At 27.6% G+C, this 22540-nt stretch overlaps 1 protein-coding gene and 1 long non-coding RNA gene across 4 annotated transcripts in view; one reads left to right on the top strand and one right to left on the bottom strand.

Moving 5' to 3' along the window:
* The window catches only part of LOC127277641 (uncharacterized), a 37946-nt gene extending 22075 nt beyond the window's left edge, over positions 1–15871 (top strand). The window contains exons 1-4 of one of the 3 annotated variants that reach the window (XM_051298938.1): positions 9354–9577; positions 10525–10922; positions 13665–14118; positions 14993–15871. In XM_051298938.1, coding sequence (XP_051154895.1) covers positions 9515–9577; positions 10525–10922; positions 13665–14118; positions 14993–15757 — 1680 coding nt within the window. In that variant the 5' untranslated portion in view covers positions 9354–9514 and the 3' untranslated portion in view covers positions 15758–15871. Of the gene's footprint in view, positions 1–9353; positions 9578–10524; positions 10923–13664; positions 14131–14992 lie in introns of those variants that run through there. The other 2 variants (XM_051298940.1, XM_051298939.1) reach the window with 2 other exon arrangements.
* Positions 1–22540, bottom strand: part of LOC127277649 (uncharacterized) — a 90752-nt gene that overhangs the window by 47195 nt on the left and 21017 nt on the right. The window lies entirely within an intron of this gene.

Here is a 22540-nt window from a genome sequence, read left to right as displayed (position 1 = left end):
AGTAACAAGATTTAAACGGATTCGATCATTGTATCGGTGACAAAATATTAAACAATTATTTTATATTAAACAATTATTTTTTAAACAATAATGTTCATAAAGATCGTAACAACGTATTTTAGAGACTTATTTAGGTCCTTCTCTTCACATAGCAATAGTCATAACAGTGGTTTTGAATTTTTTTTTTTTCTTAATTCAGCATTTGTCCTTTTCGAGAGATTCACCCATAAATTAAAATTAATAAAAATTGGATCAGGAATTTTTTATTAAAATATAATTATATTCGATATTACATTTATATGTTTGGATATATCAACGTTGGGTATATTCTTGGTAAATGAAAAAAACATAATTTATTTTCTTAAAAAATAAAATTGTATAAACTAAATTAATTAATTAATTTAATTAAAATATGAATTTTGTCAAGGATACATATTGAAAGTTCGAATAACCAAAAGATTTGAATTTTTAGAAATTCGATCAAATCCAAATTCGATCTTTCGGTATGTAATTCAAATATTTTGAAATTCGACCAAATAAAAATTCGTAATTTTAGAAATTCTATCTTTTGCTAATTCGAAAATTTGAAAATTCGATCAATTATAGATATTCGGATTTTTAACAATTCTCTATTTTTTGAATACTCGAACTTTTAATAATTCGAATTTCAAAATATTTAATCTTTTGGTAATTCGAACTTTTAAAAATTCAATTTTCTTAAAATTAGATCTTTTAGAAATTCGATTTTTATGTCATTCGAATTTTTTTCAATTTGATCTTTTGGTATTTCGAACATTTTTGAAAATTCAATCAATTATACAGTTGTTTTTTTTTAACAATTCTATCTTTTGTTAATCCGAATTTTAATCATTTAAATTTCTAAAAATTTAATCTTTTGGTAATTTGAACTTTTAAAAATTCGATCTTTTGGTAATTCAAACAAATGAAAATTCGATCAATTAGATATTCGATTTCGAAATTTTAAAAATTCTAGCTTTTGATAATTCGAACTTTTATTAATTTGAATTCTTGAAAATTTTATTTTTTGATAATTCGAAATTTAAAAAATTCGAGTTTCTAAAAATTAGAACTTTTAGGAATTCGAATTTTTAAGAATTCTATCTTTTGAAAATTTGAACTTTTGAAAATTTAATTTTCTAATAATTCAAACTTTTAATAATTTGAATTTTTTAAAATTTAATTTTTTTGAAATTTTAATATTTAAAAATTCGAACTTTAAACAATTCGATCTATTGGTTTTGGAAATTTTAATAATTTCAAAATTTCGAATTTCTAAACATTCGATATTTTTGTAATTCAAACTTTTAGATATAAAAAATTCCTGAACAAAATGCTATATAAAAATTTAGTACTAGATGTTTGAGTTTAAATAATTTGAATTTGAATATTAAATTAAATTGCACAGTCACACAAACAGACAAAAATTTTTGACTTGGGATTCTGACTATATGATTACTATATTATGTTTATGGGGTCGCTAAAGCCGAATCCATTTTACCCCATCACGTCAGGATTGTGACATAACCTTAAAAAAATTAAAGCAGCGGTCTGTATTTATTACACGGACGGAGAATTTTGATTGTGACAACGTCTTTTTTAATTAATTAAAATATATTTTATAAGATTATTATTTAGTAATTTATTTTGTACATAAACACAGTGAAAAAAAATTTATTTGATTCAAATAATCGGTTGCTTGACTATTAACAAATAAGTATTTACTTGAACCTAATAATTTTTATTTGAATTTAATAAATTGTAATTGAACCAATAATTTCTGTATTTGAGCCAAATACCATTTAATTGACTCAAATAATAATTATTTAATACAAATAAATATTTATTCCATAATGATCAAGTAACCGATTATTTAAATCAAATAAATTTTTTTTCAGTGCATAAATTTAGAATAAACTGACAGTAATTTTCAAAAAATTAAATTTAAAAATATTCAAAACGAAATGCCACATTATTACCAATTGCTGAAATTTTGCACCGGAATAATATCAAAACATAACCTCAATTATGGATTTTGTTCAAGAATTGTGGTGCATCAGTTAATTATAACAATTCTTGAACAGAATACATCCATGATTGAGGTTATGTTTTGATATTATTCCGGTGCAAAATTTCAGCAGTTGGCAATACTGTGACTATACTATGTACACAGGCCAACACCACACTACACTACGTGATCGCTCCACATTTTTTTCCTCGAATAACAATACGAAAACAAAACAAAGTGACAGCTTCGGCAGCCATGTTTATTTTGACTATTATACATATATAGGTATAGTGGATACTGTCAGCAGTGGCGCTGTATACTGACATGTTAAATCTTTAACCGGTCGGTAACATAGAAAACTATAAAAAATTTAATTTCCAAATTTGACAAAAATAAGTTTGGGGCCGTCCAGATACCACGTGGACAATTTTTCATCACTTTTTGACCCCCCCTCCCCCCCTCGTGGACAATTGTGGACTTTTGACGAACCCCCCCACCCCCCCTAAATGTCCACGTGGACTTTTTTTGGTGAAAATTTTTTGTTTGTATGTTTCTTATTTTAAAATGGTAAATAAGTAGATATTTAATTGTTATTAGAAAACATTTAGTCACTGTTTCTTTTAATTATAAAAATAATTTTCAAGTTTACTGCTAGTAAACTTAAAATTTTGCTAAGCAAAATAACATTTTTGGTTAAATCACATAACAATCACATTGGTAACACATCTTAGAATAACGTTTACCAACTAAATACCATTATTTTTTGGTATCCTGAAGATATTTTTGGCGAAAATGTTTCAAATTACTCTACAAACTAAAAATACATAAATCTTTTTGGCAACAAATCTTAAATTATCGATCACTATAGCTAAAAATACAATGTATGGTAGAATTAAAATATTTATGCCAGGAATATCTGAAAATTATCGTATAAAATAAAAGTAGGTAAATCTTTATGGTAACAAATCTTAAAATAATATCGAAAAAACCACAAATCTACTAATCGTCATCTATATTATCATTGCTGATCCATGGTTGTGTTAACCATTCGGCAAGATTATCAGTTGCGAAAAAATCAATGGAGCTCTCTGAAGTTACATTATTTTCTATCTCTACACAAGACACTTCAACAAGTTCCGTTTCTTCATCCCAATCCTCTGTATTTCTTTTACGTTGATTTTTATGTAATATTTTAACGTGAGTAGTTAAGTGCGACTTTGCGGCAAAATAAAGGCCAAATTCACTGCATATGCGTTTTAAAATTTTAAAAACAGTCTGTTAGTTGATTGAAGTATTTTGAGTCAATAGTAGTTTCAAAATTCAAGATGTATTTCAAATCAAAATTTGTTACGCTGAGTATCAAAATTTTTATCGGAGTCCTATCTGTGGAATCTTTTTAAGGGGTCACTTACCTTGCAGTACAGGTAGTACTGAAGGGCAGTACAAATCATAAGGGAGATTTTGAGGTAAATCATTCACAGTAGGTCTTAAATTCATTAAAAATGAAATTGTAATTTATGAGAATTCGGGTTTAGGCGGGTTTGTTATGATTTTTCACGTGTAGCACACCAGCCAGCGTATATTGATCCGATAAAACTCGAACGAAATCGATAAAAATATCGAATGACTTGCGCAGCGCTGCATAATACACTGGCGCGAAATTTAAAAGAGGGATAAAAAACAATAAATAAAATTTCATTTTTACTGGGTCCACGTGGATATTTGCTTTGACCCCCCCCCCCTCCACCCCTCGTGGACAATCGTGGACTTTTGACGAACCCCCTCTCCCCCCAAAACTGTCCACGTGGTATATGGACGGCCCCTTTGGCATCGAGATTAGATCGAAAGTAATCGAATAACACAAAAATCTTGAAAAAATGACTTATAGTTTTCGATTTCTGGCCGGCGATATGAACGACAATTTTTCTGACTGGCTCCCTAAACCGCGGAGTAAGACGTTGTCACGTCAAAAATAATTACAGCCGTATAAAAAATAAAAAAAATATTAACTTGAAAGTCAGAATATACATTTTTGGGAACGCTGATATCGAATCTGATGTATATTTTACCCCATCACGTTAGGAAACTCCAAAAACGCAAAGTGATGATTTTTTGAGGTTATGTCAAAATCCTGACGTGATGGGGTAAAATGGACATTGGTTTCGATTTCAGATACCCCCCAAAAATGTAATAATCATGGTTTGAATCCCAGGCCCAGGATAAAAAATTCCTTTTTTGTGGCAGTGTTATTAACTGCGATAATAATAAATAAAGTTATAACTTACAGGAACAAGAAGAAACTATTTTTCATATTTTGTTTAATTTTTTGTTAAAATATTTTGATAAAAGTATTTATTATATAGTTATTATAAAGCGTATACTATTCAGAAAATGTATATAAAAGTCTATTTTACAAGATGATTTAAGAGAAAATCTGTAGATAACAGTTTTGTACGTTGGAGAAAGAATATATTATATAGAAGAGAAAAGATAACGATATTTGCAATCGACGTCACCAATAAATTAGTCTCGAAAAGTGTATAACAATGGCATCGAGAAGAATGGAACATTACCGAGTCTTTTCTTCGTGAGGGTTTTTTGACTATAAATAGAGACATGTTCAAGATTCCGCGCAGAAAGAGGAGGAAAAGAATCATGAATTAATGGCAACTCCAAGTAGGGGGTATAATGTTTAAAAGAAAAAAAAAATGCATTTCTTCTTTAAAACCACCTATAATAAGAAAAAAAAATGATTTAATTCAAATAATCGGTTACTTGAATATTATCAAAATAAATATTTTCTTAAACCAAATAATTTTTATTTGCATTAAATAATCAGTATTTTCATAATTTCAATAATTTCTGTATTTGAAGAAAATACAATTTAAAAAATTTTTAATTTTTATTCAAATGAGAATTGGGAAAAAATTTGCATTATTCTCAAATAGCATTTTAGTAAATATTTGAAAAAAAATTATTGAGTATCAAATTTGTATTGTAAATTGTATTGTAAAATAAATAATTATTTTTCTATTAAATAATTTATAGACAACGATAAAAATGTTTCATAAAACAAAAATCGAGTTTTCATTTTAGTTATAATATATGGAGCTAAACAAAACGTCAACTTAAGATTAACTAATGGAAAATGTTTCAAGGCATGAAATAAATTTTCTTTGTCGTAGAGTAATTAATTTTCCTGGATTTGTTTTTTTTTTTTGTGCGGTTGATGCAAACCTTGTCTTCTCAAAGAAGAATTAAAAGATAAAAAAAAAGTGGAAAGAAAGAAAAGAAGTCATAGCAGAGAAGAAAGCTTGGGCAAACAAAAGCTTTCACTAAATATCTCATTTCACTCTTGAGTTCTCGCATGTTTCTGGACAGAATGAACCCCCCCCTCTCTCTCTCTTTTAGTTTCTCTTCGACGTTCTCACTTATTCTTTTTCTCTCGTTGAATTTTGCCGCAGAAACCTTTATTCCGGATTGCTATATATACCGAGGCTATTCTGGTACAAGCTATTTTTTTAATTTGGAAAATATTAATTTTGAAATATTAAAATTTGACACTTAGTTGTAATATTGTAGTGCGACAATTTGGCAAAAAAAAACTAATGTTATTAGTATAAATTTGATTTTAAAAATTAGAAAAAAATGTATCGCGAAGAAAGGTACCTTAGACGGAAGTAAATTATATAGGTTATGTTTACGACAGTTTTACCTCGATTAAAAGTTTTTTTTTCGTTTCAGCAACATAAAAATCTGTTTTTATTATTTTAAATATAGAAAAGACTTAAGGGCAAGTCCAACATGTGAAATGTAAACAAACATGAAATGTAAACAAACCATGCACATTTTTTCGCGCTTCTCATTTGCGTAGAAAATAAAAATTTGTCGTTTTCTTTATGAAAATGGTAAATTAATGTATTAAAGTTGGTTACTATACTTTATTTAACAAATTATATGAAAAAATAAGTACAATTATAATGAAATGAAAAGTGCACTGAATTAGCAATTTTTTCAAGGTTTCGAAAAAAAAACCATTTGAGTATATCTGAGGCACGGACGTTGAGCGCCTAGGTGGGAGAAAGAGTTGAGCCATTGGACGGTCACATCTTGGAAAGGGTAAAATTCTGAAATTTTACCCCTTCTCTCACTTTCTCCCACCTAGGTCCTCAACGTCCGTGCCTCAGATATACTCGAATGCCTAAATTTTTCGTAACCTTGAAAAAATTCATATTTCAGTGTACTTTTTATTTCATTATAATTATACTTATTTGTTCACATAATTAGTTCAATAAAGTATAGTTACCTAGTCTAATATATAAATTTACCATTTTCACAAAGAAAACGACAAATTGCTAATTCAGTGCACTTTTCATTTCATTATAATTGTACTTATTTTTTCATATAATTAGTTAAATAAAGTATAGTAACCAACTTTAATACATTAATTTACCATTTTCATAAAGAAAACGACAAATTTTTATTTTCTACGCAAATGAGAAGCGCGAAAAAATGTGCATGGTTTGTTTACATTTCATGTTTGTTTACATTTCACATGTTGGACTTGTCATTGGTTTGCAATAAAATTTAATCCTCTTTGTGTATTTTCACTTCAAAATTTTAAAATATAATCTATAATTTTTTGCTTCTAAGGTCCCGGTTGACGGTATACTTTTTTTCCCCGCGAATTTTAACAACAGAACCCCTCGTGTTTTTTTTCCACCCTTCTGCTCTTGAAATTCTGACCACTAAATTCTTAGATCCCTATATATATCCCTATACTTTTGCCCACGGCAGTGCAGAGGAAACGCGACGAGTTTCATTTTCAGGATTCTACGCTCTGTGGAATCTCGAGGATTATGCGAGAAAGAGAGATCAGTTTCGAGTTGATTTAAAGTGGCAGATTTAGTCTTGACTGCACCACCAATGGGAATTTAGAATTCCTTCCCTTCCCCCTACCACAAGTTTCACTCCCTATATCTATATATATAGCGTCTAAGTCTTACATGAGATGACTTTTCTTTCTTTAAATCTTTTTGGATTTTACAATATCTGCTGTACTTTCTCTTTTTTTTGAAGATTCTTAATGGATCCATTCATTCTTTCTGAAATTGTGAAAGAGGGGTTATAAAGCTAATGATGATGATACAGAGATCAAATAATGGAAAAATTTTATCTTTCCTTTTTAGAAAATAATTACTGTTAAATAATTTAATGGTAAAATTTGTAATTGTAAATATTTTTATTGAATTATATTAAATAAAACAATAGGTTTACAAATTTTTAAGAAATAAAATTAACAACTATTTTTGAAAAGGGCTCTCAACTCTAAAAACCGTAAGAATCATTTTCACTATCAATTGTTATGCGAAAATGATAGTTATGCTTTTTCGAGTTGAGCCCTTTTGTGAAATTCACGATTCAATTATTCTTGTAGAATTGTGAAAAGAAAATAGAATTTTTAATAGACTTACTTCTTTAATATTTTTTACAAATATTTACCTTGCTTTCAGGTTTATAATTTAAGAAGGGTTCAATATATGTATAAATAGAAAAGAAAAAAAAATCTACGGACATAACACACAAAATTCCTTCTAAAAAAAATAAACACGTAAAAGAAATTTTTTTTAAAGTAAACAGTAGTTTTAGTAGACAGTAGATGCGTAGCGAGGTTTGGCAGTAGGAAGAGTGGCAAGTTTTCAAGCGAGCATCCTATTTATATCGGGCCAGTTTGGAGTGGGAGAACGCGTAGTAGTGGGGAGAAAATCGACGCACGAAAGATGCGCCGTTCTCTTCCCGCCGGAGAATTTGACCTTGAGTCAATTCTATCTCCCTCCTCCAATTCTACATTACCCACTCGGACTTTTCACAACCGCGCCATTTACAAACAGAAATAAAATCTAAATTTTCAAATTCATAATTAGCTTTAGAAAAAAATGGATTTTTCAACAATTCTCTTTTCATATGAATGTTTCGAACTTCAATTTTTTTTTCTTGATTGACTTTAATGTATTACGACGGAAGTATATAAAACTATTTTCCGTTCCAATTACTAAATTGCTTCTTGGAAAGTTGATATTTCAGCGCGCGAGTATTTTTTTTTCTTTTTTCAAAGCGTTTAAAGGGAGTTTCGCGCAACGATGCATTTCGCTGGTTTAATTTCTTTCGTTACCGGTTATACGGTGAAGTGTTCGATGAAGTGGAGTTCTTGAGTTTCGTATCCGTTAAGGAAAGAAAAATAATTGCGGGTGCCCAGTGGTGCACGTAGTTATTGCTTCTCGATTTTCTTCCCTCTTATTCGACAAGCTGCTGCAGACGCTGAATTTTAATTGTTCCTTCAACGTCGTCTTTATATTTGCCCTCCATTCCCTTCAATGAACTTGTTTTAACATTTGGTCATTTTTCACTTTTCACATTATAATTATTATTTAATAAGTATAAAACGATAAACCCTAATAAGATTATTTCGTTTTACATGTTATTTACTATTATTATTATTTTTATTTGTAAATATTATACAGGGTAATTTTTGATTGTTCCGGACTCTCTAAAAAAAATTTTTAATCTCATTTCTTTTCGTTTTTTAAACAAAAAAAAGTGGAATTAAAAAAAAAATTTTTTAGGCGATCCGGAACTCCCGAACTCTTAAATTTATATTTCATAGTATTTGTTATTTATTAATTTTTACTTATTTATTAAATAACAGTTTTAAAAAAGCAATTATTATTTATTATTATACAAATATTTTACCATAGAAAATAATTTCTATTTTTCACTTTTCAATAAAGAAAATCTTTTTCAAAAAAAAATATTTAAAACAATTTAAATAATTAACATTCATTAAAATGTTTCTGATTTCAAAAAAAAAAATGTGTTTTTATAAAGTTTTTTTTTTGCAAATGAAAAATTTAATGAATTTTTATTATTCAAACCTTTCCCACGACCTATTTTAAACTTTAAACTTGCTCTAGGAATATTGATACTTTTAATTAAGGTCGTTAGCATTTTCGCAGGCTGTTATACTTGTTAAAGTTTAGTTAATTAAAACTGATTCAAAGATTGTATTTCGATTTATGAAAATAATTTGAAACAAAGTTTCTATATGTAAGGATGGCGTCAAGTTTCGACAACTTATTTTATTAATTAATTACAATGAATTTGATATTTGTTAAAAATGAAATAATAAATTATTTATTAATTAATATCAACTAATTTTTTATTCACTAAATAAAGTTTTTTTTTTGATAATAAATAAAATAAAAAAAAAAAATTTGAAAAATTTATCGATTTGTTAAAAAAAGAGCATCAAACAAAAAATAATGTCAAATTCACAAAACATGGTTAAAAATTGTCGTTAATTTACAAACCATTCCAACGAATGGTTTGTAAAAATGTAATTATTTCCTAATTTCAAAATAAAATAGCCTTAAAAATGCAACAATTATTTTTCGAATTTAAATGAAACCTTAAAAAGTAATTTAAAAAAAAATGTCATCTTTAATTGTTTCGCACGATTTGCATATCATGATGTTGGAAGTGGCAGTGGAAAAGGTAATTTTGCACGAAAATCAACATTTAACAGTTTATTTTATAAATAAAAAAAAAAAAATTCAAAATGTAGAAAAAAAATTTCCCAAAAAAAAAAAACAAAAACTCTTTTTTCCTCTCTATTTTTATACAATTCTTCATTATCCGTTAAACTAGGTAAATTAAGGTTAGAAAAATTGTAAACAAAAAGAAAGCTCTCTTTATTTCGTTATTAAAATATTTTCCTCACATTCTCACTAACGAATACAGAAGGTATTTTGTTTGAATAAAACCGCGTTTCAAAACATACAAAAAAAAAAGAAAAAAAAATGCATTATTCTCTTACAAATTTCTGCTAGCGTAGGAAATACAAAATTTTACATAATAATGTTTTATTCCTTTCATTACAGTCAAGAATTTTTCATTTTTTTTTTGGCCACAAAAAAATCTTTAAGTAAAATAAACATAAAAAATTTTGGTAAATAGAACTTCAATTAAATACTACTAAATAAAAAAAAATGAATCAATAAAAAAATAATAAGAAAGGAAATTTAAAAAAATATATTTTTTGATAATAAATTGATCAATTATTTTTTAAATTACTTTCTAACCCCAATTTACAAGCTTATAAAAAGAAAATAATATTAATTAAAAATTATTTTCTTGTTTAAAAAAATAAAATAATAATTTCTTTAAAAAATTAATTAATAATTAATTAATTTGCAAATTTTTTTTATTAAAAAAAAAAATAAAAATAGATAAAATAATAATTTTTTAAAAAGTTTTACTTAAAGCAATCAAAATAATTAGTTATAGAAAATAAAATTCATTGAAATAATATAAAAAAAAGAAAAATAAATAAAAACGATAAAAAGTAATAAAAGAAAATGGGAGAAAAATTCTTCTTTGAAGAACAAGTAAATAAAAATTAAATTACCAGAGATAAATTTTCTTTTCTTTTTCTTTTACAGCTTTACGTGCCAAGAACAAATGTTTTCGACAGCGCAATATTAAAAAAGACGACTGTTATGTTTCGATTGTTGGATGACGAATGGACGGCATTGTATCCACAACGCAGTGATTACCGTCAATACAGAGGATCAAATTACGAGAGTGAACCATTCCATGGTGGAAAATCAATTCTGTTTTCATTGCCTGAGGCGAGTTTAGAAAATTCAATGAAAAATGTTGATCTACAAATGCACATCAGTAAAGATATTTCACGATATTTTGAGATGAATCCATCACAAAATATTGGTTTTGTTATCGTTAAACTCGACAATCTTTTCAATGGCATTATAAACGAATTAAAAGAACGTAAAGAACTTGCTCAATTTTTACATTTTCATCAACGCGAACCCATTTCACGGTAAGTGCAAAAGCATTTATTTTTAATTAAAAAAAAAACTAAAGTTAATATTGTTTTAAACAAATAAAATTATGAATAAAATATTATTTGGGAATGATAGATTGAAATAAGATAATCCAGATAAGATAATGTAGATAAAATAATCAAGATTAGAAATTATCTAGATGAGAGACTATCTAGATGAGATATTATCTAGACTCGATATTATCTAGACTCGATATTATCTAGACTCGATATTATCTAGATAAGATATTATCTAGAAGAGATATTATCTAGATGAGATATTATCTAGATGAGATATTATCTAGATGAGAGATTATCTAGACTCGGTATTATCTACATTCGATATTAAATAGATGAGATATTATCTAGACTCGATATTATCTACATTCGATATTATATAGATGAGAAATTATCTAGATGAGAGATTATCTAGACTCGATATTATCTACATTCGATATTATATAGATAAAAAATTATCTAGATGAGAGATTATCTAGACTCGATATTATCTAGATTAGATATTATCTAGGTTCGATATTATATAGGTTGTATATTATCTAGATAAGAGATTATCTAGACACGATATTATCTAGATTAGATATTATCTAGATGAGATATTATCTAGATGAGATATTATCTAGATGAGATATTATCTAGATGAGATATTATCTAGATGAGATATTATCTAGATGAGATATTATCTAGATGAGATATTATCTAGATGAGATATTATCTAGATGAGATATTATCTAGATGAGATATTATCTAGATGAGATATTATCTAGATGAGATATTATCTAGATGAGATATTATCTAGATTCGATATTATCTAGGTTCGATATTATATAGGTTCGATATTATCTAGATGAGAGATTATCTAGACACGATATTATATAGGTTTGATATTATCTAGATGAGAAATTATCTAGATGAGAGATTATCTAGACTCGATATTATCTAGATTCGATATTATCTAGATTCGATATTATCTAGATTCGATATTATCTAGGTTCGATATTATCTAGGTTCGATATTATATAGGTTCGATATTATCTAGCTTCGATATTATATAGATTCGATATTATCTAGATGAGAAATTATCTAGACTCGATATTATCTAGATTCGATATTATATAGATTCGATATTATCTAGATGAGAGATTATCTAGACTCGATATTATCTAGATTCGATATTATCTAGGTTCGATATTATATAGGTTCGATATTATATAGGTTCGATATTATCTAGCTTCGATATTATATATATATTTGATATTATCTAGATGAGAGATTATCAAGTTAGGATTTTCCATTTTGCAAGAAACTTTTTTTATAAATCAATATATTATTATTATTATTATAAAATTTCAATTACATGACCTACTTAAATTCGTAGAAGTTTTTTTCAGGTTTCTTGAATATAACGTACGTGAGATGTCGAAACGTTTTTGTGGTGCCTGAATTCGAATAAACTGTTAATATTACTCCATAAAGTCAGAATTTTGATATAACCTCCAAAAAAATTTTACCGGGACATAAAAAATATCAAAATAAAAAATAATTCAACCCTGGGATTCAGATTATGTTTGTTATATATGTTTTTGAAGTCGTTGAAATTGAATCCGTTGTCTATTTTACCCCATCACATCAGGATTTTAATATATTTTCAAAAAACCTTAACTGGAGCACGATAAACTTAAAATAAACATTGCCTGAATCACATGGTTGGATTGTTTTTCTTTTTTTTGTGTTCTTGTAAAGGTTTTTTGAGGTTATGTAATTATATTGAAGTAATGGGGTAAAATAGACAGCGGCTTCGGCTTTAGCGACTCAAAAAAACAAATAATAAACATGATCTAAATACCAAGATTGAATTATTTCACTATTTTTTGTATTTCTGTGAAGGTTTTTTTAAGGTTAAGTCATAATCCAGATGTGATGGGGTAAAATTGATAGCGGATTCGGTTTTTTTTACATGATGGGGTAATATAGACAGCGATTCGGTTTTAGCAACTCAAATAACCTATAATAAACATGATCTGAATACCAGGGTTAAATTATTTTTCCATTTTTTTGCGTTTCTGTGAAGGTTTTTTTGAGGTTATGTCATAATCTAAACGTGATGGAATATAATTGACAGCGAATTTGGTTTCAGCCTTCCCAAAAACATATAATAAACATGTTCTGAATCCCAGGGTTTAAATTTTTTTTATTTTTCTCTTTTTTGTTCATGTTAAGGTTTTTTTTTGAGGTTATGTCATAATCTAAAACGTAACGGGGGTAAAATGAACAGCGGATTTGGTTTCACCAACCCCTAAATCCCAGGGTTGGATTATTTTTCTATTTTTTGTGTTCCTGTGAAGGTTTTTTGAGATTTTATTAAAATCATGACTCGATGGGATAAAATGAACAGCGGATTTAGTTTCATCGACCCTGAAAACTTGGTTTTTACCCCAGGTTTGAAAATGTTTTGTCTGCTGTATTGTTGGGTGTAAATACATATTTATTGATTTAAATGAGAAATAAGATTGATTACACGCTCTTTACTAAATTATTTAAATGTATGTTAAAACAAATTTTCTTGAATTATTTTGATAAATCTAATTAAAATTACATCACTAAATTACGATATTGAAATATCAAATCATCTCCTCTAATAATAATTTGACAAAATTGACGCTCTTAAATGGCTGACTTTGTGCAATATCGAAATTAATTTTGAAATTTCATATAATGAAGGTCCATGAAAGGAGGTTTCTCAGTACTTAATGAGAATTCAGAGGAGAGTGGATCGCATATTGACCTTTACATAAGATTAAGTTATTTTGGAAAATCTATAATAACTGAAATTGTAACACCGACAACAATTACAAAAGGCTTTTACGCTCAAGAGGAGACTAATGAGAAGTATCCATATCAATGCCGTGAACTAAAAGCCGAGGAAATTGAGGCCGACTGTTGGGGTAGTGTTACTATTATTCCACCAATGAAGCCACAGAATCTTCAATGCGATTGTCAAACTCAAAGTAATGTGAAATTAGTTCAACAAAAAATACACATGTCCAATAACAATATGAATGTAACAAATGATCAAACAAAAAAGAAAAATGACGAGGATAAAATTCAAATCGCAGACAAAGGAATTTCTGATAATCAAAATAAAATCATTAATCACGCTGACATCAGTACAAAAGTATAGTTATAAGTAATTATTCTTTATGGTGTACAATTAATTAATATAAACATAAGATGATTATTTTGTTAAGGGAATTCAATTTAATCGATTTTTTATATTACAGAATTGTTACTTAGACGAATTTTTATTTTAAAGAATTTCTATTTCATTGAATTTAGATTTTACAAAATTATAATTATAATTCTTTTAATTAAAATTCTTTTGTACCTGAATTTTCCATTTGTTCGCATTTACATTTGCCGGAATTCTTAAAAAGTGGAATTTTTATTTTACAGAATTTATTTTAAAAATTCTAATTTAACTAAATGTCAATTTAACAAAATTCTCATTTAATAGATTTTCAAATGATTCGAATTTTTTAAATGTCAGAATTTCCAATTTACCGAATTTACATTTGTCCGAATTTTTTAATGACCAAATTTTTAAAACAACAAATTTCTATTTATCCGAAATTCAAAAATATTCCGACAAATAATCGACGCGAATTTTAAAATTAACCAATTACAATTTACTTGATAATTTTTAATTGGTGGATTTTAAAATATTGATGCCAAAATTTTTCTATCGATGATTTATCGGACATTTTCAATTCCGGACAAATGGAAATTCGGCGTTTTAACAATTCTATTAAATAACAATTCATACAAATAAAAATTGGAACAAATGTAGAATATTCGTTTGAAAAGAAATTCAGTCAAATTCTAATTCGAAAAATGAAAATTCGCCAAATAAATAAATATATCTTAAATGAAAATTCGAGCAAATCAATTTTAGAGCTTAATCGCATGCAATATATTTAAAAAATTTCTGTAAGGATTTATTTTTATCAAAAATTTACTCTTCATCTGAACGAGTTCCATTTTACTTTCAGGGGGATCACAAACAAAATGTAAAGAAGAAAAAAAAGAAGAAACACTCGAGATCCAGTGGCGAAAATAATGATGAAGCAGAAGAAACAGGCAATGTAAACAAATCCAAGAAAATTGATAAAATGGAAAAATCAAAGAAGACAAATAAAATAAGTGATACGGAAAACAATGAGAAAATTGAAAATTTCAATAAAACAGAAAAAACGAAAAAAATTGATAATAAAGAAATGTTAAAGAAACAAAATAAAGCAGAAAAAGATGACAAGTCAGAGAAAGTGGAAAAAAGAGGGATAAGAGATAAAATAGAAAATGTGGAAAGAACAAGAAAAATGGATAAAAAAAATAGAAGAGAAAAAGAAAAGGCTTTTACGCAGAGAAAAAATGATGATGATGATGAAAAAAGTAAGGAAACTGTAAAAATAGGTGAAATTATAGAAACGAATAGAATTGATAGGAAAAAATATTCGATGAGAAGAAATGAAGAAAAACGAGAAAATGAAGGTAAAATAAGGGAAAAATTTAATAATACAAAAATAACAAGTATTGAAGCTGATAGAATAAAAATGTTAAGAAGACGTAACGCTGGACCCATAACTGTTGGAATTTTTGAAAAAAATATTTCATCTTGTTTACAAATTACTCCACATTGTTCATGTTTCGATTGTAATCAAAATTCATTATCATGTCCCTTAGAAAACATCTATTCAATTGTACCTTGTCGCCAAGAGCAAGTCTGCAGAAACAATCCTATACTACACTGTTTTTGAATTTTTATTTTTCAAACAATATTATCCATCAATTATAAGTTTCTTATCATTCCAATTATTCATAATTCATTTTTGTAAAAAAAAATCCAAATAAAGTTATAACATGGAACAGTATTGCAGGAATTTTTATTAAAAACATCCACAGAGAGAAAAATCTTTCTAAATAAAAACGAAAAAAATTTTAAATTCAAAATGGCGGGTCCAATATGGCGGATGAAAAAAATTAAGGAGTCGATTAAATTTACTTGAAACTTATTACTTGGCGGTTTTTGTAGTTTCTGATTACGAATCTGATGTCTGATTTTCAAAATTTAATATGGCGGATTCAATGTAGTCAAAAATATTTTTTTAATTATCCGATTTGAAAACAGTTTTTTTTAAAATTGTGTATTTATAAAATTGTAGTGAAAAAAACAATGCGCGATTACCAATCAAATCTATAAATTTCAGTTCTTGTTAATATTATTTATAATTAATAACAATTTAGTAATTATTTTAATAAATAATTATTATTAAATAACTTTTTTTCTCAACGTTATTTGACTTTTAATTCAAATATGTTAATTTGAAGATTTTTAAAAATATCATTCCTAACCTAAAAAAAAAAAATTCAGTAATTGTATTAAGGGGAGTCACCAGCTTTATTTTGAGTCCTTTAAAATTTTAACGATCGCAGAAAGTTTTATTTTTTTCTTCCATCATTTGGGTCCTAAAAAACGTATATAGGATGGCAAAAAAAATAACCTTTTAATTTTTGGCCATTTTAGAAATTAAAGTTTTAAAAAAATTATTATTTGGCTATACTATAATAATAATATTTATTATTATCTATCTTCTTTCACAATTTTAAGCATTTTTCATCGTCAATTTTTTTCCACACTTTAGTAATGATTATTCAGAATCTCTCTCGTATGGATTTTTGAAAATTTTAATTTTTTCAAAAAATAAAAATTCTAAAATACCCGTGTGGAAAAAGCCACGATCTTGCCCTCAAGAGTTCGGGGCCCCCGGCGGGGGCCCATGAGGGCTGATCCATATGGCGAATCCATGAGGGGCACCGTAGGGGCCCCGCATGGATCGCCCTCATGATCGATTAGCAAAATTTTCTAAGTCCAAAAATCAAATATTTTTTTATCACCAAAAAATTAATGTTTATAATGATTCAGAACAACGAAAAACGCGTTTTTAATAAAAATATATTTACACTTTTTTGAAAATAACACTCACACTTATGGCAAAATAGATGAGGGCCACCGTAGGGGCCCGCATGGATCGCCCTCATGATCGATTAGCAAAATTTTCTAAGTCCAAAAATCAAATATTTTTTTATCAACAAAAAATGAATGTTTCCAATGATTCAAAACAACGAAAAACGCGTTTTTAATAAAAATATATTTACACTTTTTTGAAAATTCACCTGAGATGATTCATGATAATAATCATAAAGCATATAATTGATTATATTTTATAAATTGCATTTGATTGGAAAATATAATTTAATATCTTAACTTTAACTAAATGATGTTAAGCACTTTTCTTTGTTAGGTATTTTTGAAGTTTAAATAGCATCAAGAAGTTAGCATTCGTTTTGAAGTAGCGTGCGTAGCGTAGTTGGTAAAGCGTTAGACTCATAGTCCGTAGGTCGTAGGTTCGATTCCCCCCATGCGTTAGATTTATTTATTTCTCAGGTTTGCGTTTAATCATTAATTCTATGTATAAATTAATTGAAAAATGAAAATATCCGTTAATAGTATGCATAAATTACATATTTTTTAATTTTTTAATTAATTAATTTATTATTATTTTTAATTATATCCGACAGTTAATTAATTAGGACGTTAATTAATAAATTCAATTTGAGTAAGAATTTAATTTAAAATTGAATAATTATTAAATAAATATGTTATTTATTCATAACTTAAGCTTATTTATTATTAATTAACTTTTATTATTAATATTATTGATTAAAAAACATTATGGCAAACTTGAGGGCAAGATGAGGGCAAACGTGAGGGCCCATAAGGGCGCCCGTAGGGGCACCCTCATGGATCGCCCATGCGGGCGCCCTCATCGATGAGCATGTCGTTTCCATGAGGGGCCCCTATGGATCATCCATATGCGGCCCTCATGGCATGAAGGCGATCCATAAGGGCCCCCGCTGGGGGCCCACATCACTTTTCCACACGGGTAGTCAAAAATTTAAAAAAAAAAAAAAAAATTAAAATTAAAATGAAGGTGGTGACTGCCCTTATCAATAGTAATAATAATACCTAATAATAATAATGACTTTTTAAAAATTATTTCCAAAAAATAATATTAAAAAAGTTTAAATTGAAGAAAAACAATTTTTTTTTTATTTTATTTTACCAACAAAAACCAATTTTTCTCCATAATAGTCCCGGTAAAAAATAATATTATTAACCCTTTGGGAAAATAAAAAAAAGGTATGACACATACAGTGAAAGAGGAAAATTCAAAGTCCTCCAAAATTAATGAAACCTCAGGGTTTGTGTCATCCCTCAAATTATAGTGTCACGTAATCAATAGAGGTCATCTATTTGTTTAATCCACCCTGTCTATATATTGCTGGAACTAGCTGAAAACTGTTTAGTTTCATTCAACCACAAAGAGGAAAACTTTCCCCGCTGTATCAACACTATTTGAATTAGACTCTCGTTACATGAGGAATGTTATATATGCCCAAAGTTTAGGAATGTTTATGAATAGAGGTCGTTTCAGAAAATTTGTCACGCGGTTCGGGACAAGAAGAATGATAAAGTAAAATATGGTTAAAAATCACCAAATAAGAGAAGAAATAAAAAAAATTCTTAAAAACTTTTTTTTGGAAACTTCAAGATTTTTTTGCATAAAATAATTGCAATCGATTCTACGCTGTAAAAAAAAGTAGAAAATTATTGTCAACCAGAGTTGGGATTACAATTTTTGGAGTTGAAAATCAACTACAAAATTGATTTATTATTACATAAACTTCCTTATAGGCGTAAAATTAACTCCCTAAGCGTCAACATCCAAAGGATGCAATGTACAGCTATTTTTTCGAAATTTAATTACGAATTCCAACTTTTGGATATAATTGAAAATTACCGTTTGGATAAAAGTAATAAAAATGATAAAATCTAATAATAGATTTTTGTAGCCTTATTTAATTGACAAAAATTCCCGGTTTTCCATAGGCGCATAAAAAATATAAATTTCTGGGGCGCATGATTATTCTAAAAAAATCGTTAAATAGAATTTTCATTTTCAACAATTTTATTAGATATAATTATTTTTTAGACGAATTTTCATTTTTTAAAATTAAAATTTGTTAAAATTTCTTTTTTATAGAATTTTTAATTAACAGAATTTTTAGGAACCGAATTTTTATTTGTCTAAAATTGCAAATGGCCGAACAAACGATCGCGTCGAAATCTTCCTTTAAAATGAAAATTTTAACTAATAATTTTTATGGGATATAATCATGCGCCCCAAATTTCCAAATAAAAAATGTACTTAATGCTATTAAAAGATAATTTCTTTAGTTTTAAAATGGTACCAACATTTTTATAAAGAAAGAAATTAATGTTATATTTTTTAATTTAAAAAAAAAAATAATTAGATTCAATTATTATTTAAAAAAAAATATAAATCTCTAACCTTAAACCACAGTCGATGAATCAAGCATTTTTGATGATGAGATGTGCTGGAAATACACGTGATTTAAAAAATTTTCGAACACTCCCGAAATCATTTTTGAATTATTATTATGAAACAAAATACATTTTTCTATAAAGATTTAAGCGATCGCGATTTTAAGAATTTCGAACACACACGAAAGAAAAAATTTACTAAAATGACAAAAAGAAAAATCAGTTTTAATATTTTAAAATTGTTTTGGTTCGCGAATTAAAAGATTTGACCACACGTCTAAACAGGTCAATACACGAATTGCAACTGATTGAATTATCTTTAGAATTTTCCTACCATATTGTTTTGACCTTCGACGAAAGTTACACTCTTTGATATTTAAATATTTAAATGTATATTTAAATACAGCCCGTAATGCAGGTATAACAGTAATAAAATCGCTTAGACACAATTAAAATATTTTTAAATTATAATTTTTCTATTTAAATATTATTTTCCTTTTACAAATTTTTTCAGATTTTTATACATTTTTATAAATAAAACTTTAAAAAATTCAATTTTTTTAAATTAAATTAAAAATTTTTAATAATCACCCTATTTAACACAGTAAAATTTATTCAATAGCGAATTCTCGAACCAATTAGAAATATTGGATTAGATAGGTACTCATGAATCTATTTCGAATCTATTTAGTTTTTAAAATTTCAAAATTTCCATTGACGGTAAAATAACAACGTATAAACAGGTCAAAACACGAATTGCAATTGATTGCTAATTATCTTTGAAATTTTTAATTTTAGTTCAAACGAAAAATAAGAAATTGGTAGAAGGCCGAAAGACAACATTCATAATTTTATATTATCAGTTATAAATTTCAATAATAATATTAATGAGATCGATTCAGAAGGAAGAGATTTTAAAATTAAATAATTGGGGCTCATTGTCCAAATTTAAATGATGTCGACGACGATCATCGCCTCGTCCCACAATAAATAATTTTTTTTATTTATAAAATTTTACAGCCCTTGATTTCTACTCCTTTGAGGACAATAGATAACAACATTATAAAGACAAAAATTATTTTATTAATTTTAATTACAAAATTATTTCACAAAACAAAAAGAGAACTACTTGACTCTACGAACACCAGAATGAGAATGAGAGTAAAATGGCCGACGAGTCAAACTCGAAATTAATATTCAATACACTATACACGATCGATAATCAATAGGCAACCGTTGGTAACGTAAATTCCTGAACTATCCTATGTTGATTTGATTGATGTGAAAAGTCAGTAGGAAAATTGATGTCAGCTGTATTTTGACAGATCCTCAACAAAACAGCATTTTCGTCCTCCTGGTGTTCTTGAATATTCGGGACTCACATCCGAATATATCCCGTGTAGATATTTTCCTACCAGGGCCCTGATAGGGAATCATAATCAGGCCCGGCGTTGCATTAAAATTTGATCAGGCCCAGATTCGAGCCATGGCAAAATTTCTACACGGGATAAACCAGGAAGCTCTTCCCTTGATGACTTCTAATTTCAATGATCAATATTAATGTCCTTAATTAACTTCTTTTTAATCCGTCGAAAATCCTCAATGCCTCGCGAGAATTTATCATACAAAACAAAAGGACAAATCAGAACCAATATTTATTTTATTACAGATTGACTATTAATCTAGCGATTTTGGCAAGTAGGTTTATTGATAATGATAATTCAATTATTTAAAGAAAATGAAGTGAGTATTATAAGAAAACAATTTAAGATAATATTTCTAAAAAGCAACTCGAAGAATATTCTCTTAATATTAGATGACGCTATTCCTGTTTTAGGAACATATTCTTGGCGCCGATTTAAATCTTGCATATTCATAAAATAAGTGTGGAAAATTCTTAATATTAAAATATCATTTTTTCGGTATGATCGCTCTCTTTTAATTTTTTTTATATAACATTTGTAGCATCAGTAGCAGCAGCAACAACAAAGATAATAATAAAAAAGAAAGAAAGGAAATATTGGAACTAAAATCCAATTTCTCGACGCGAAATAAGACTTCATCCTTGGAATACTCCATTAGAGAAGTTTTTGTCAAATCCTCGCTTGAGAGGAATTCACCATCAGTGCCAAGGACACTTTTCGTCTCAGCTAGATTTTATGTCTAGTTTAAGCGGTTCTGAGATTTTTTCGTATTCTCGTCATGCACTCCTTTCCACCTTGAAATTCATAGGATTTCGGATTCGTCCAGAGCCTAGGATTTCCCACTCCTTGCCATTCCTTCCAAGTGTCAGCCTCACGACGACGGATTTGCCATTATATCCATCTCTCCCACTTCCACCCATTGACGTGACATAGCAAAAGCGAAGGAGCAAAGAGATTGTAGCGAATTGAAGCGTGGGGGAAATGTAAGTTGCTTTTCCATTTCTTCATCCATTTTTTTCTCCTCTCTCTCTCTCTCTTTCATACCCTTTTCCATATCGCTCAAGCCCTCGCATAAGAATTGAAAAGAAAAGAGACCATACTCAAGGGGTGACTCGACAGATTTATCTCGACCAGGTTTTTCAATATCATCTGCTACGGACCGGGCCACTACTACGTGCCATTGATTCGTTGGGGATGAAGATGAGCAAGTGGGCACGATAGAGATGTGAAATATTTCATTGAATTCGTTGCACGAGACAAATTGAAATATTTTTCCAATGTGTGTGCATGGATGGGAATGGAATTTAATGAAATATTAAATAGTAATTTATTAAATGATATTGGGATGATAACGATTCTACAAGCAATTAAACTCTATACAATACATTTAGGCAAGTGATATCAATTTCTAGGGTCGATTTCACTTTCCCATGATTAGACCGTACATTTGTTAATTCATAAATTTTATACTCTACATTAGGAATATTAATTTTAAACTCAAAATTTTGAAATTATACACTTAAATTTTTCTTAAAAAATTAATTCTATTTTATTAGATTGTCATCTACTTAATTGTACACAGACTAAAATGAATACAAAAAAATCGTTAAATTCTACATCATTAAATTGGTTATAGTCATAAACTCTACATAATTATGATAAAATTAATAAGTAATAACTTTAAACTCTACGCAAACAAATTCTACACA

This window comes from Leptopilina boulardi, unplaced genomic scaffold, assembly GCF_019393585.1.
Source record: "Leptopilina boulardi isolate dan_hultmark-lab unplaced genomic scaffold, ZJU_Lbou_2.1 LbouV2_172, whole genome shotgun sequence".
NCBI lineage: Eukaryota > Metazoa > Arthropoda > Insecta > Hymenoptera > Figitidae > Leptopilina > Leptopilina boulardi.
The sequence above is the reverse complement of the archived record's forward strand: the minus strand, read 5'-3'. Positions and strand labels throughout refer to the sequence as shown.